General features: G+C 39.9%; 1 protein-coding gene across 1 annotated transcript in view; it reads left to right on the top strand.

Annotated features, from left to right (window-relative positions):
• The window catches only part of ADGRV1 (adhesion G protein-coupled receptor V1), a 677468-nt gene that overhangs the window by 109658 nt on the left and 552315 nt on the right, over positions 1-15495 (top strand). The window contains exons 22-24 of the mRNA XM_049867518.1: positions 7914-8090; positions 11261-11441; positions 12610-12812. Coding sequence (XP_049723475.1) covers positions 7914-8090; positions 11261-11441; positions 12610-12812 — 561 coding nt within the window. The remainder of the gene's footprint in view (positions 1-7913; positions 8091-11260; positions 11442-12609; positions 12813-15495) is intronic.

Raw genomic sequence — 15495 nt, forward strand, 5'->3', positions numbered from 1 at the left:
TTTTTTAATGGTAGTTATCTTAGTTACCTAGTGTCGCTGTGACAAAAATACCACAATGGATGGCTTTAATAAACAGAAATTTATTCCTTCACAGTTTAGGAGGCTAAAAGTACAAATTCAGGGTGTCAGCTCCAGGGGAAGGTTTACTTTGTTGGCCCTGGGGAAGGTCCTTGTCATCAATCTTCTCCTGGTCTAGGAGCTTCTCAGCATAAGAATTCCACTGCACTCCACTCCTAGCACTTCTTTCTTGGTGGCATGAGGTCCCCATCATCCTGCTAGCTTTTTTCTCCTTTTAAAAGGTGATGCAGGCCATGCACCAGAGAAACTCCCCTTACATCAGATCAGGGTTGTGACCTGAGTAAGGGTTTTGCATCCCACCCTAATATTCTTTAACATAACCTAATTTGGCCTCATTAATCATAGGCAGAGATTAGGATTTACAGCACACAGGAAAATTACATCAGATCACAGAATGGAAGACAACCATACAATCCTGGGAGTCATGGCCTAGTCAAGTTGACACATGAATTTTTGGGGGACACAATTCAGTTCACAACAGTAGTTATCATTTAATTACCAAAGAAGGGAAAATAGAATAGTGGACCCCTGTGTATGTATCACAGGAGCCCTTGTGGTACAGTGGTTTAACACTTGGTTGTTAACGGAAAGGCTGGTGGCTCATTTGCTGATGTGGCACGATTCAAAATGAGAAGAAACACCTGCACACATCCATTAATAATTGGAACGTGGAATGTATGAAGTATGAATCTAGGAAAATTGGAAGTTGTCAAAAATAAAATGGAATGCATAAACATCAATATCCTAGGCATTAGTGAGCTGAAATGGACTGGTATTGGCCATTTTGAGTCAGACAATCATATGGTGTGCTATGCTGGGAACGATAACTTGAAGAGGAATGGCATTGCATTCATTGTCAAAAAGAACATTTCAAGATCTATCCTGAAGTACAGTGCTGTCAGCGATAAGATAATATCCATACGCCTACAAGTGAGACCAGTTAATGCGACCATTATTCAAATTTGTGCGCCAACCACTAAGGCCAAAGATGAAGAAATTGAAGATTTTTACCAACTTCTGCAGTCTGAAATTGATCGAACACACAGTTCAGATATGTTGATAATTACAGGAGATTGGAATGCGAAAGTTGGAAACAAAGAAGGATCAGAAGTTGGAAAATATAGACTTGGTGATAGAAATCATGCCAGAGATCTCATTATAGAATTTTGCAAGACCAATGACTTCTTTATTGCAAATCCCTTTTTTCACCAACATAAATTGCAACTATACAGCTGGACCTCACCAGATGGAATACACAGGAATCAAACTGACTACATCTGTGGGAAGAGGTGATGGAAAAGCTCAATATCATCAGTCAGAACAAGGCAAAGGGCTGACTGCAGAACAGACCCCCAATTGCTCATATGCAAGTTCAAGTTGAAACTGAAGAAAATTAGAACAAGTTGACAAGAGCCAAAGTAGGACCTTGAGCATATCCCACCTGAATTTAGTGATCATCTGAAGAGTAGATTTGACACATGAACACTAATAACCATAGACCAGATGAGTTGTGGAATGACATCAAAGACATCAAACATGAAGAAAGCAAGAGGTCATTAAAAAGACAGGAGAGAAAGAAAAGACCAAAATGGATGTCAGAAGAGACTCTGAAACTTGCCCTTGAACATTGAGTAGCTAAATTGAAAAGAAAAAATGATGAAGTAAAAGAGTCAAACAGAAGATTTCAAAGGGCCTCTCAAGAAGACAAAGTAAAGTATTATAATGACATGTGCAAAGACCTGGAGGTGGAAAATCAAAAGGGAAGAACACTCCTTGCATTTCTCAAGCTGAAAGAGCTGAAGAAAAAGGCCTCGAGTTGCAATACTGAAGGATTCTATGGGGAAAATATTGAACTACTCAGGAACCGTCAAACGAAGATGGAAGGAGTACACAGAGTCACTATTCCAAAATGAATTGGTCCACGTTCAGCCATTTCAGGATTTACCGTATGAGCAGGAGCCAATGGTACTGAAGGAAGAAGTCCAAGCTGCACTGAAGGCATTGGCGAAAAGCAAGGCTCCAGGAACTGATGGAATTCCAATTGAGAATGTTTCAACAAACGGAAGCAGCACCGAAAGTGCTCACTCATCTATGGCAAGAAATTTGGAAGATAGCTACCTGGCCAACCAACTGGAAGTGATCCATATTTATGCCGATTCCCAAGAAAGGTGATTCCCGCCGAACGTGGAAAGTATCAAACAATATCGTTAATATCACACGCAAGTAAAATATTGCTGAAGATCATTCAAAAGCGCCTGGAACAGTATATCAACAGGGAACTGCCAGAAATTCAAGCTGGTTTTAGAAGAGAATGTGGAACCAGGGATATCATTGCTGATGTCAGATGGATTTTGGCTGAAAGCAGAAAATACCAGATAGGTGTTTACCTGTGTTTATTGACTGTGCAAAGGCGTTTGACTGTGTGGATCGTAACAAATTATGGATAACATTGCGAAGAATGGGAACTCCGTAACACTTAATTGTGCTCATGAGGACCCTGTACATAGATCAAGAGGCAATCATTCAAACAGAACAAGGGTATTCTTCGTGGTTTAAAGTCAGGAAAACTGTGCATCAGGGTTGTATTCTTTCGCCATACCTGTTCAATCTGTATGCTGAGCAAATAATCTGAGAAGCTGGACTATATGAAGAAGAATGGGGCATCAAGATTGGAGGAAGACTCATTAACAACCTGCATCATGCAGATGACACAACCTTGCTTGCTGAAAGTGAAGAAGACTTGAAGCACTTACTGATGAAAATCAAAGACCACAGTCTTCAGTATGGATTACACCTCAAAATAAAACAAAAATCCTTACAACTGGACCAATAAACAACATCATGATAAACTTCAATCAAAAGATTGAAGTTGTTAAGGATTTCATTTACTTGGATCCACAATCCATAGCCATGGAAACAGCAGTCAAGAAATCAAAAGACGCAATGCATTGGGCAAATCTGCTGCAAAAGACCCCTTTAAAGTGTTGAAAAGCAACGGTGTCTCCAAACACCTCTTTAAAGTGTTGAAAAGCAACGGTGTCTCCTGGAAGACTAAAGTGCGCCTGACCCAAGCCATGATATTTTCAGTTGCCTCCTATACATGTGAAAGCTGGGTGATGAATAAGGAAGACCGAATAAGAACTGACACCTTTGAATTGTGGTTTTGGAGAAGAATATACCACGGACTACCAAAAGAACAAACAAATCTGTCTTGGAAGAAGTACAACCACAAAGCAAAGATAGCGAGACTATGTCTCACATATTTTGGTCATGTTGTCAGGAGGGACCAATCCCTGGAGAGGGGCATCGTGCTTGGCAAAGTAGAGCATCAGCGAAAAAAGAGGAAGATCCTCAGGGAGACAGTTTGACACAGTGGTTGCAATAATGGGCTTAAGCATAATGATTGTGAGGATGGCACAGGACCAGGCAGTGTTTCATTCTGTTGTACATCAGGTCACTATGAGTCAAAACTGACTTGATGGCACCTAACAACAACAACAACATTATAAAGTTTGGAAATATTTTTACACAGCTTTTTGTTATTATGTATGTGTGTCTGTATTTTAAGGTGAAGACTACCGTATTTTTACACAAATAACACATGCCTTCCACGTTTATTTGCCAACCACTTCCTCCCCTTGCTAGGTGTTTTTCTAAGCACCACTATGCTAGTAAAAAAAAAATTAGCATAGCACTCTTATAAAAATACCTTATGGGGGCGGGGGTGGGTGGGGAGAGAGTGATTGGAAAATAAACGTAGAACTGCCTTCCCCATAGGGTTTCCAGAGCCGTAAATCTTTATGGAAGTAGACTTCCATATCTTTCTCTCCAGGCACAGCTGGTGGATTCGGACAGCAAACCTCTTGGTTAGCAGCTGAGTGGTTTAACCACTGCATCACCAGGGCTCCTTATCTATGTATTTTTTTTTTTTTTGCTTTTGGAGCACTTAATATATTAGTAGGCACCACGCAAGTTACTTTAATTCCCACCAAAATCCATGAGACATTATGATCCCCATTTCAAGAGAAGATGATAGAGTCTGAGAATGCCTGATAAATAGTAAAGTGAAGAAGGGTAGGAGTGTGAGGTTGGAGAGTCCCAGCTTCAGTACAGCCAGTTATGCCATAACGTCATAGAGAAGTTCCTAAAAACCACTATGCTGTGCAACATTGTTTAGTAAAAACCGTAGGAGTTAGCAGAAAATTGGGGTTGGTCGTACAATACTCACAGACTTGGTTAGTAACACTTAACAAGAAAGATAGGCTGAAAATGGTAGCACAGTTTACACATTAAATGTTTAATACTTAAACACTACAATAAATGTGATGTATTACCTCGAAAAAGACTTGAAATTTGCTTGTGGAAGTGGGCATTGGAAGAGTTGTAGCGAAGTGACACACGGGGTTTTATCTGAAATCAGAGGGAAAGTTGTCAGACTAGATGCAGATAAATGTGGCTTATAACACCGGTGTTGTACTGAGGTAGTTGGTAGATGAATACAGTTTGTGTAACTGTATTCCTACATAGCTGGTTTCAAGTGCGTGCAGTTTTCTGTGTTCATGTTTCTTGTGTATGAAATTATGCATAAGTAAATGAGAAATTCATGTTATGCTCTAATTGTTTCCTAGTGTATCAATTGCATTGGAACAATTTTGCATTTTCAAAATAAGCATTTCAGCTGAACTGAGTGTACTTGGTCCTTTTCTGTCCATCTATATTTACTTTCTTTGTGATCTCATCCAGTCTTTAAATACCATTTGTGTAATTACAGATTTATATAACATTTGTATATGGCCTTAAATACCATTTATATATATTGATGATTCCCAATTTTATAGTCAGTCTTCCCCTCTTTCCAACATTCCAGATTCATTTATCTAGCTGCTTACTTGACATACCTTTTAAATCTTTACTAGACATTTAAAAATGGTCCCATTTAAAGCTTAAACTCTTTAATGCTTCCTCCCAAAACCTGTGACAAACTGATTAAAATATGTAAGTAATTAAATAAACAAACTTGTTACTGTGGACTCCGGCTCATGGCGACCCCATGTGTGTCAGAGTAGAACTGTGCTGCATAAGGTTTTCAAAGGCTGATTATTTTGAAATAAACTTCCAGGTTTTTCTTCCAAGGTGCCTCTGGTTGGACTGAAACAGCCAGCCTTTCAGTTATCAGCTGATTGCGTTAACTGCATTACTCAGGGACTTCATCTAATTAATTGATAGAGGAGGAAAGGAAAAATCTCAGGCGTGCTTCACAGATGGCTTGGTATATTGGTGCTAGCTGAAGGTGGGCTGCCACCACTCTACTGCCCCAATCAGGTGTGGCTCTGGGCAGTGGGCAGAGCTGTGAATAGTCCCCTTGGTCTTTCATAATATTTGGAGGGAGAAATGCCCTGAAATATGAATCCATGGACACCTGAGCAATGCTAATGGCGTGACACATTGGTCAGGGGCCTGGAAGGAGCAAGACTAGATAGAGACAAGGAAGTTCGGGGAGGAGGCAATTGAATAGGCTGTTGGGATTTTGCATGGAGGCTCTCAACAGCTAGGAAGTCAGGATGACACATTCAATGAATGACAGACACACTCTCTCCTCGGCTTCCACAGTGTCATTAACGGAGTGATGGTGGGGATGGAGACCTTGTGTGGGCCCAGCAGCATGAGCTCCTTTCCACCAAGACTGATCTAGCAACTGTGACTGCTGAATGTCCCACCAACAAGCAGTGGAGATCCAAGCTAAGCACTTTCCAGAGAGCTGTTTGGTGACGGGCTGATTCTAATAAGACCCTGTCATTTCAGAGGGCACTGCAATTTATTCTTACTAGAATTGACACAGGATCCCTGATGGCACAATGGTTAAATGCTTGGCTGTGACCAAAAGGTTGATGGTTCAAACCCACACAGCAGCTCTGTGAAAGAAAGGCCTGGTGATCTGCTCCCGTAAAGATTACAGCTTAGAAAACCCTACAGGGTAGATCTGCTCTGTAGCATGGGGTTGCTATGAGTGGAAATCAACTGTACAGCACCTAACAACAACAACAACAGAATCCACACTTAACTCTGGCTAATAGGTTTACTCTTCCTAGTACCTCTGTCACCTTATCATCTGAAGGCTTAAATAATGCCTGATATGTCCAGATAAGAACTACATCACATTACGTCAGTCAAAACCCACTGCTGTCGAGCTGATTCTGGCTCATAGCAACTCTACAAGACAGAGTAGAACTGCCCCGTAGAGTTTCCAAGGAGTGCCTGGTGGATTCGAACTGCCTACCTCTTAGTTAACAGCCGTAGCACTTAACCACTACGCCACCAGGGTTTCCAAAGGAATTCAGTTTATGTGAAGGAGGTGTAACATTGGGCACATAGCCATAGAATTGATTAACCCTATTTCTGAAACACGTGGTCTAATACATCAATGAAATGGCCTGTTAAAGACTCAGCAAGGAGCCAGCTCAGGGACACCTTCTTGTAGGGTTGGTGTGTTGTCATCCAGGGTGCTGTACGTGCATCCCATGGCTGGTATCTGGTTCTGTGTCCCCAGTAACCAGAACACATAGGCTCATGAGACAAGAGGTAGAAGTGAGACTGGGCCCAGTTTCCATCACCATGGTGGCTCGCTGCCAGAATTTGTGTTTCCTGTTTCCATGTTGTAGAATCCACTGCATTAAAAGTTGTGATTCTGGAGGTGGAACTATGGGTACGAGACACCCTGAGGGTTCCACTGAGCTACCCCCTGGCCACTTTGGGCTTCTCATGGCAGTGGACCAGCAGGCAAATAGTTACAGTATTGCCCCAGGGGTGATTGATCCTGTTTACCTTGAGGCACTAGAGTTGCTGCTACACATCTGGGTAAGAGTGCTGCTGTTCTGTGAAACTCAGAGGACTTACTAGAACATTTGGTGCTTCCATGCTCATTGCTAACTGCTTTGACTACTGTTTGTTTTTAGACTAATTCCAAATCTATTTTCTCCAGCCCTAATATCAGCACCAAAGTGGCTCTATCTAATGCTGACTAGAGATGTTTATGATTCATATGAAAAATAGAGAATGACATCATGTACATTAAGATTTGCATCTTATCTCTGTAGTTTTAATTCTTTTTCCATGAATTATATGTTTGTTAATATTGAGTTGTGGCACTGAGAATTTAAGAGTGTGAAGACCTTAGTGTAAAAGATATTCCAAATTCATGCTCCAAATAATTTTTAGGTGTTATTTTAAAGTGTTTAGATGAATAACACACACACACACACACACACACGGAATGACATAAAATGGCTGCCTTGATCTGAATATCGTTCCTGTTGTTCCCCTCTAGGTATTTCTCACAATCTCCCTGCTTGATACCTTATACAACCCCCAGAATGATTTTACCAATAATTCCACACTACATTGTTTCTTATGCCCATGCCTAGAAAGCTTTCCCTGTTGTCATGTTCCACCCTCTACCCCTAACCTCCACCCCCATTTGGTCTGACTGGGCTCATCTCATCATTAAAACTATTTATCTATACTCCATGCTTATCCAGAGAAAGAACTACGTGTTTATCATTGTCTGTAGCCATAGCATCTAGCATAGGGGCAAGAACACAGGAGGAGTTAATGACTGAATTACATTTCCATCATTCGTACCTGTAAAGGAAAGAGAGAAAATGAATGATTAAATACATTCTAGTAGTGAAAAATATATCTGGGGGAATGTAATGGCCTCCTTAGTCTTTTGGGAGGTAAAAAGTTACAGAATTAAGTTTATGGTAAGAGGATTTCATGAAACATTGTAATTTTATTTGAACTAGTATAGTTCATAAATAATTTATGTTCAATTTCAGATTGCAGAGGAAGGCTCCACCATTTCATGTGTGGTGGAGCGAACCAGAGGGGCCCTGGATTATGTGCGTGTTTTTTACACCATCTCACAGATCGAATCTGACGGCATTAATTACCTTGTTGATGACTTTGCTAATGCCAGTGGAACTATCACATTTCTTCCTTGGCAGAGATCAGAGGTAAATCTACCTTCATTGTTTCTTTGAAAGCTTCCTGGAAAGCCTTTTATGAGGTATTTGCCTGTAATTTCTTTGCAGCTTCTTGCTAGTTATGCACTTGTAAATATTTAAGAGATTAGGTATATATCATGGTACAAAATACTTTTGTATTTATTTATGCAAAAGAAAAGCTAAGGGTTTTGAATAATATGTGTTATAGTTTTATTTGTTCTTTAATCCCATATAATAAAAATGATGTAGTTTAAAGTATATCTTTGTGGGTTTTTTATTATTACTGATAATATGAAATCTTAGTTATCTAGTGCTGCTGTAACAGGAATACCACAAATGGGTGGCTTTAACAAACAGAAATTTATTTTCTCACAGATTAGGAAGCTAAAAGTCCAAATTCAGGGTGCCGGCTCTAGGGCAGGTCTTCCTATGTCAGCTTTGGAAGAAGGTTCTTGCCTGTTTTCAGCTTCTGTTTCTGGGCAATCTTCGTGTGGCTTGGCATCTCTCTTCCCCCATCTCTGACTTCTTCCTTTCTCGTTTGTTGTTATTGTTGTTAGGTGCCATCTAATCGGTTCTAATTCATAGTAACACTATGTACAACACAATGAAACACTGCCTGGTCCTGTGCCATCCTCACAATCAGTGTTATTTTTGAGCCCACTGGTGCAGTCACTCTGTCTTCCTCTTTTTTGCTGACCCTCTACTTTACCAAGCATGATGTCCTTCTCCAGGGACTGATCCCTCCTGAAAACATGTCCAAAGTATGTGAGATGAAGTCTAGCCATCCTTGCTTCCAAGAAGCACTCTGGCTGTATTTCTTCCAAGACAGACTTGTTCTTCTGGCACACCACAGTGTATCCAGTATTTTTCACTAACAGCATAATTCAAAGGCATCAATTCTTCTTCTGTCTTCTCTGTCCAACTTTTGCATGCATATGAGGCAATTGAAAGTATAATAGTATGGGTCAGGTGCACCTTAGTCCTCAAAGTGACATCTTTGCTTTTCAGCACTTTAAAGAGGTCTTTTGCAGCAGATTTGCCCAGTGCAATGCATGGTTTGATGTCCTGACTGCTGCTTCCCTGGGCGTTGATTGTGGATCCAAGTAAAATGAAATCCTCGCGAAACATCACTCTTTTCTCCACTTATCGTGATGTCATTTATTGGTCCAGTTGTGAGGATTTTTGTTTTCATTATGATAAAATGCAATCCGTACTGAAGCCTGTAGTCTTTGACCTTCATCAGTAGGTGCTTCAAGTCCTTTTCGTTTTCAGTAAGCAGTGTTGCATCATCTGTGTACCACAGGTTGTCTTTCACCAATTCCAATGCCACATTCTTCTTGACAGAGTCCAGTTTCTTCGAGTATTTGCTTAGCATACAGATTGAATAAGTATGGTGAAAGGATGCAACCCTAATGCACACACACCTTTCTTGATTTTAACCCATGCAGTATCCCCTTGTTGTGTTCAAATGACTGCTTCTTGGTTTATGTACAGGTTCCCCCTGAGCAAAATTAAGTGTTCTGGAATTCCTATTCTTTGAAATGTTATCCATATTTTGTTGTGACCTACACAGTCGAATGCCATTGCATAGTCAGTAAAACACAGGTAAGTGTGGAAATTATTGAACAAAATCATTAGTATCACATGCAAGTAAAATTTTGCTGAAGATCATTCAAAAGCTGTTGCAGCGGTACATGGACAGGGAACTGCCAGAAATTCAAGCCAGATTCAGAAGAGGATGTGAAACAAGGGCTATCATTGCTGATGTCAAATGGATCTTGGCTGAAAGCAGAGAATACCGGAAAGATGTTTACCTATGTTTTATTGACTGTGCAAAGGCATTTGGTAACTTGCTTGTTTAATCTCTTTTATATTTCAAAAGAGATTGATTTAAGACATACCCTACACTAATCCTGTCTCATTAACATAACAAAGACAACCGTTCCCAAATGGGATTATAACCACAGGCATAGAAGTTAGGATTTATATCACATACTTTTGGGGGACACAATTCAATCTACAACATCTGGAAAACCACAGAATTCTTTTTTTATTGCGCTTTAAGTGAAAGTTTACAAATCAAGTCAGTCCCTCACATAAAAACTCATATACACCTTGCTACATACTCCCAATTACTCTCCCCCTAATGAGACAGCCAGCTCTCTCCCTCCACTCTCTCTTTTCATGTCCATTTCGTCAGCTTCCAACTCCCTCCACCCTCTCATCTCCCCTTCAGGCAGGAGATGCCAACATAGTCTCAAGTGTCCACCTGATCCAAGAATCTCACTCCTCACCAGCATCCCTCTCCAACTCACTGTTCAGTCCAATCCATGTCTGAAGAGTTGGCTTCAGGAATGGTACCTGTCCTGGGCCAACGGAAGGTCTGGGGGCCATGACCACTGGGGTCCTTCTAGTCTCAGTCAGACCATTAAGTCTGGTCTTTTTATGAGAATTTGGGGTCTGCATCCCATTGCTCTCCTGCTCCCTCAGGGGTTCTCTGTTGTGTTCCCTGTCAGGGCAGTCATCGGTTGTAGCCGGGCACCGTCTAGTTCTTCTGGTTTCAGGCTAATGTAGTCTCTGGTTTATGTGGCCCTTCCTGTCTCTTGGGCTTGTAATTACCTTCTGTCTTTGGTGTTCTTCATTCTCCTTTGATCCAGGTGGGTTGAGACCATTTGATGAATCTTAGATGGATGCTTGCTAATGTTTAAGACCCCAGATGCCACTCTCCAAAGTGGGATGCAGAATGTTTTCTTAGTAGATTTTATTATGCCAATCGACTTAGATGTCCCCTGAAACCATGGTCCCCAAATCCCTGCCTCTGCTACGCTGGCCTTCAAAGCATTCATTTTATTCAGGAAACTTCTTAGCTTTTGTGGAAAACCGCAGAATTCTTAATGTTACTTCTCTGATCAGCTAATAAGTTAGTCTTATAATTATTATCTCATTTGTATTAAATTTGGAGTATGAGGTAGTTTTTCTGTTGTGAAAGTATAAGTGACCTTCAGTTTCATCAAAAACTTTCCATGAACAATAGTCTCACACTTAGTTCATGTAGAAAATAAGTCATGGTAAATAAGAACTTCAATTAAATATAATTTAATTGGTTATTTTATTTTCCTCTGACATGTTAATTTCTGTATGCCTCATTGCTTAATGCTTCTGGATTTTTACATTTGTAGGTCCTGAATATATATGTTCTTGATGATGATATCCCTGAGCTCAATGAGTATTTTCGTGTGACACTGGTGTCTGCAATTTCTGGAGATGGAAAACTTGGTTCTACTCCCACCAGTGGTGCAAGCATAGATCCTGAGAAGGAAACAACAGATATCACCATCAAAGCTAGTGATCATCCATATGGTGACCAACCCCTTTTGCAAATATAATCCTCTCTTCTCTGGGTGGACTTGAACTTGTTAAGAACTACTTAAGAGACTTTTCACAAATGATTGAAGTAAAATTCGTCTGAACCCTATAACTTCTCTGCCCTTTAACAGCTAAGCTACCGTTTTGAGGAACATTTGTTTACCAAAGAAAATATAAAGACCATTTTTTTAGATTTTAACAATGTAGATAATTTGAGCAGTTTATGCAGGATTATTTAAAGTAAGAAAAGTATTTCTAGGCATGACTATCAAATTTAAAAAATCCAAAAATTATCCTACTGTGATAACCCCTGAATAATTGACATGCTTTGCAATTTAAAATTAGGATTCAAAAAGTACAGTTTTTACAGTATATTTATGTTAACAGTATATTTTTGTCTTATGCTGAAAAGTGATAATTTCATTAATTTGTGAACTACCATACATGTCTATCCTAATAAATTGAGAGTTTTCTGTATTGAAAGGTAGTATTTTTTATATGGGACTAAAGCAAGAAGAACATCTGTTAAAAGGGCTAGGTAAGAAACATGGGAGGCCCTTCGACTCTGGTTTTCATAGTTAAATTATTTAAAAAGTGTTGTAAATACCTCAGATTTAATTAGGCCATTAATTAGGTTCTACTATACATTGGAGTTCTGCTACACATTGGAGTGGGTTAAGTGCTACGGCTGCTAACCAAAAGGTCGGCAGTTCGGATCCGCCAGGTGCTCCTTGGAAAATCTATGGGGCAGTTCTACTCCGTCCTATAGGGTCGCTATGAGTTGGAATCGACTCGAGGGCACTGGGTTTTTTTTGGGTATACATTGGAGAATGAATTCTAGAACGTCAAATATGTGTAAATATTTGAAGAAATATGTTTTAAAACCTCATCTCTATTCATTTTACTGATGCATGGGCAAAAAAGAAAAAGCTTTTTCGGGGTAAAAATAAGGAAAATTATTATTTTAATTTTTGACTTTGAGCTATAAACATTCCACATCGAAAGTATGTTAATCTTATCTTTGCCAATGTCTTTTCTAAGTGAATGCCCTCAGAATTTCAGCTTGGTGATAAAAATAATTGTGCAAGTTGGTTTCAAATGAATAAGAAATTCTTCCACAGGTAGCGGGAGAAAATGACCTGCCTCTCTTTGTATCCACCAGGCTTGCTGCAGTTCTCCACAGGGCTGCCTCCCCAGCCTGAGGACGCAATGACCCTGCCTGCAAGCAGCGTTCCGCACATCACTGTGCAGGAGGAGGATGGAGAAATCCGGTTATTGGTTGTCCGTGCGCAAGGACTCCTGGGGAGGGTTATAGCGGAATTTAGAACCGTTTCATTGACAGCAATCAGTCCTGATGACTACCAGGTAACTCACTTAGCCCTTTGACTCTGTATTTGCACCTTGTAAAACAGAAATAAGTACTTCCCTTGGTGGATTGGCAAGGACTTGCACAGTGTCTGGAACATAATCAACAAAGAAAATAAGCACTGATGGCTTTGCAGCATTTTTGCTCTCTGTAAATTAAGGCATTTTCATGCATTAAAATACAACACTTAAATAGCTGCCTTAGTGATTTCTCTCACACTTGTCATAGGCTTTACAAAACAAACCCGTTGCTGTCGAATCGAATCCGACTCATAGCGACCCTATAGGACAGAGTAGAACTGCCCCATAGCGTTTCCAAGGAGTGGCTGGAGGATTTGAACTGCTGACCTTTTGGTTGGCAGCTGTGGCTCTTAATCAGTGTGCCATCAGGGCTCCATTACTTGTATTATTTATTTTAATGTTACAGGTTTTGCTCAAATATATTGAAAATTATATATCTTACACATTTTCAATCCTCCTACCTATATCCATAAAACAAAACCAAATTTTAAAAGAGATATTTCTATTTCTTTTCAATTTAAATTACTTTTTTCTTCAAATAAGAAGCAAAGTGGCATTGGTAAAAAGGACTGGGTCTTGGAACTAGATAAATCAGGGTTTTAACTGTTAATTTGCATGTTTGGGCTTGGGAAACTCATATTATCTTTTGTAACCTCAGTCTCCTTATTTGTAAAAGAGAGATAATGCCTGCTGGGCAGGATCATTTGGAGGACTGATCTCAATATTTTAAGTGTCTTTACTGTACATGACACGTATGTAGTGATACTCAGTAGCCGCTACCTATCACTGTTGTTATTATTACCAATACTCATACTCTCATACTTTCTTCTGGGCAGTCCTTCTCAAGAAGGATTTTATATCCTTCAGCATTTCTGTTTTCCCAAAGAATCTTTATCTCTTACTCTGGTATTCATTCTTTTTCCCCTCTTCTTCCTAACGAAACACACAAATGATACAGTGTTCAGTAATTTGTACACACCTATACTCCCCGCCCACAGTATACTCCCCGCCCACAGAAACCTTGGCTAACTGAACCAATTAAGTTTGGCTGTAGTCTAGCTATCTGCTTTTTCCTGGATTTTTTCTTTCTCAAGCACATTTTCTTAGGCAGTCTAAATTTTTTTGCCCTTGACATTTATTGTGCCCTTAGCTAAATTAGTATGTAACCTTTTCTACTAGACATCTCATCTTAGTGTTGGCTTAGTGTTGTTTTTCCTGCATTCTCTTAAAGAAATGTTTCAGTCCTCATCTTAATGATCATCATTTCTTAGGTAGTCTGAATACCTCCAACCTCCATTTGAATCATTATTTTCTTTAATAACTTAAAAAAAAAAAAAAGGCTGTCCCCATCTCTCATGACTGTCAGAAAGCTAGTACTTCTGGAGACATGGCTGAGGGTTTTGAGGAGTGCTTAGATTTTCTGGTTGTCACTTGTTATCACTTTGAGCCATTGCCTGTGCTTCTCCCTGATAACCTGACAACTTTGGCCTTTGTTATTTCTCAATGGTGCCTAAGTTCTCTCTGGTCTGGGTTAGAACAAAAGTAAGACTTCTTAGGCTTTGTATGTGAGTATGTGTGTATGCATGTTTTAGGGAAAGATACAGAAGTTCCAGGAGGGATCACGAACAGAACAGGAAGCAATTGAATATCACTGATCCTAGCCTTATTCTTATATAACAAGTTGCAGGTGATCTCCACCATCTGGTGCTTACATTATAGCTTACATCCCAAGCTTCTAGAATGGTGCCAGACACATTCTATGTACTTGGCAAAGACTGAAAAAGTGAATAAAGGTGTGAATAAGTAATTTGGTACTTGGGTTCCTCAACTTAGCTTAAAAAAAAAAAAATCCCTTGCCATCAAGTCGATGTGAACTCATGGCGACCCTATAGGACAGAGCAGAACTGCCCCATATGGTTTCCAAGGAGCACCTGGTGGATTCAAACTACAGCCAAGCTCTTAACCACTTAACCACTGTCCCACCATAAAACTGGGAAAACTGGGTATAGTATACTGGATTTCTTTTAAAAATATGTGTTTTCAAAATTCCAGCAGGCAAGGTTGTGTCATCTGCATATTGCAGGTTGTGAATGAATCTTCCACCAATCCTGATGCCACATTCTTCTTCTGATAGTGCAGTTTCTCAGTGTATTTGCTCAGCACACAGATTGAATAAGTATGGTGAAAGGATACAATCCTGATGCATACCTTTCCTGACTTTAAACCACTCAGCATCCTCTTGTTCTCTTCCAGTGACTGCCTCTTGATATATGTACAGGTTCCTCATGAGCACAATTAAGTGTTCTGGAATCCATGTTCTTCACAAGGTTTTTTTTGTTTTTTTGTTATGAGCCTCACAGCTGAATACATTTGCATAGTTGATAAAACACAGGTAAAGATCTTTCTGGTGTTTTCTGCTTTCAGCCAAGATCCATTTGATATCAGCAATGGTATCCCTTGTTCCATGCCCTCTTCTGAATCTGGCCTGAATTTCTGGTAATTCCCTGTCAATGTACTGCTGCAACTGCTTTTGAGTTATCTTCAGTGAAATTTTATTTGTGTGTGATATTAATGATATCTTTTGATAGTTTCTGCATTTGTTGAATCACCTTTCTTTGGAATGGGGACATATATGGATCTCTTCCCATCAGTTGACCAGGTA

The sequence above is a fragment of the Elephas maximus genome, chromosome 2, assembly GCF_024166365.1.
Source record: "Elephas maximus indicus isolate mEleMax1 chromosome 2, mEleMax1 primary haplotype, whole genome shotgun sequence".
In the NCBI taxonomy this organism is placed as follows: Eukaryota; Metazoa; Chordata; class Mammalia; order Proboscidea; family Elephantidae; genus Elephas; species Elephas maximus.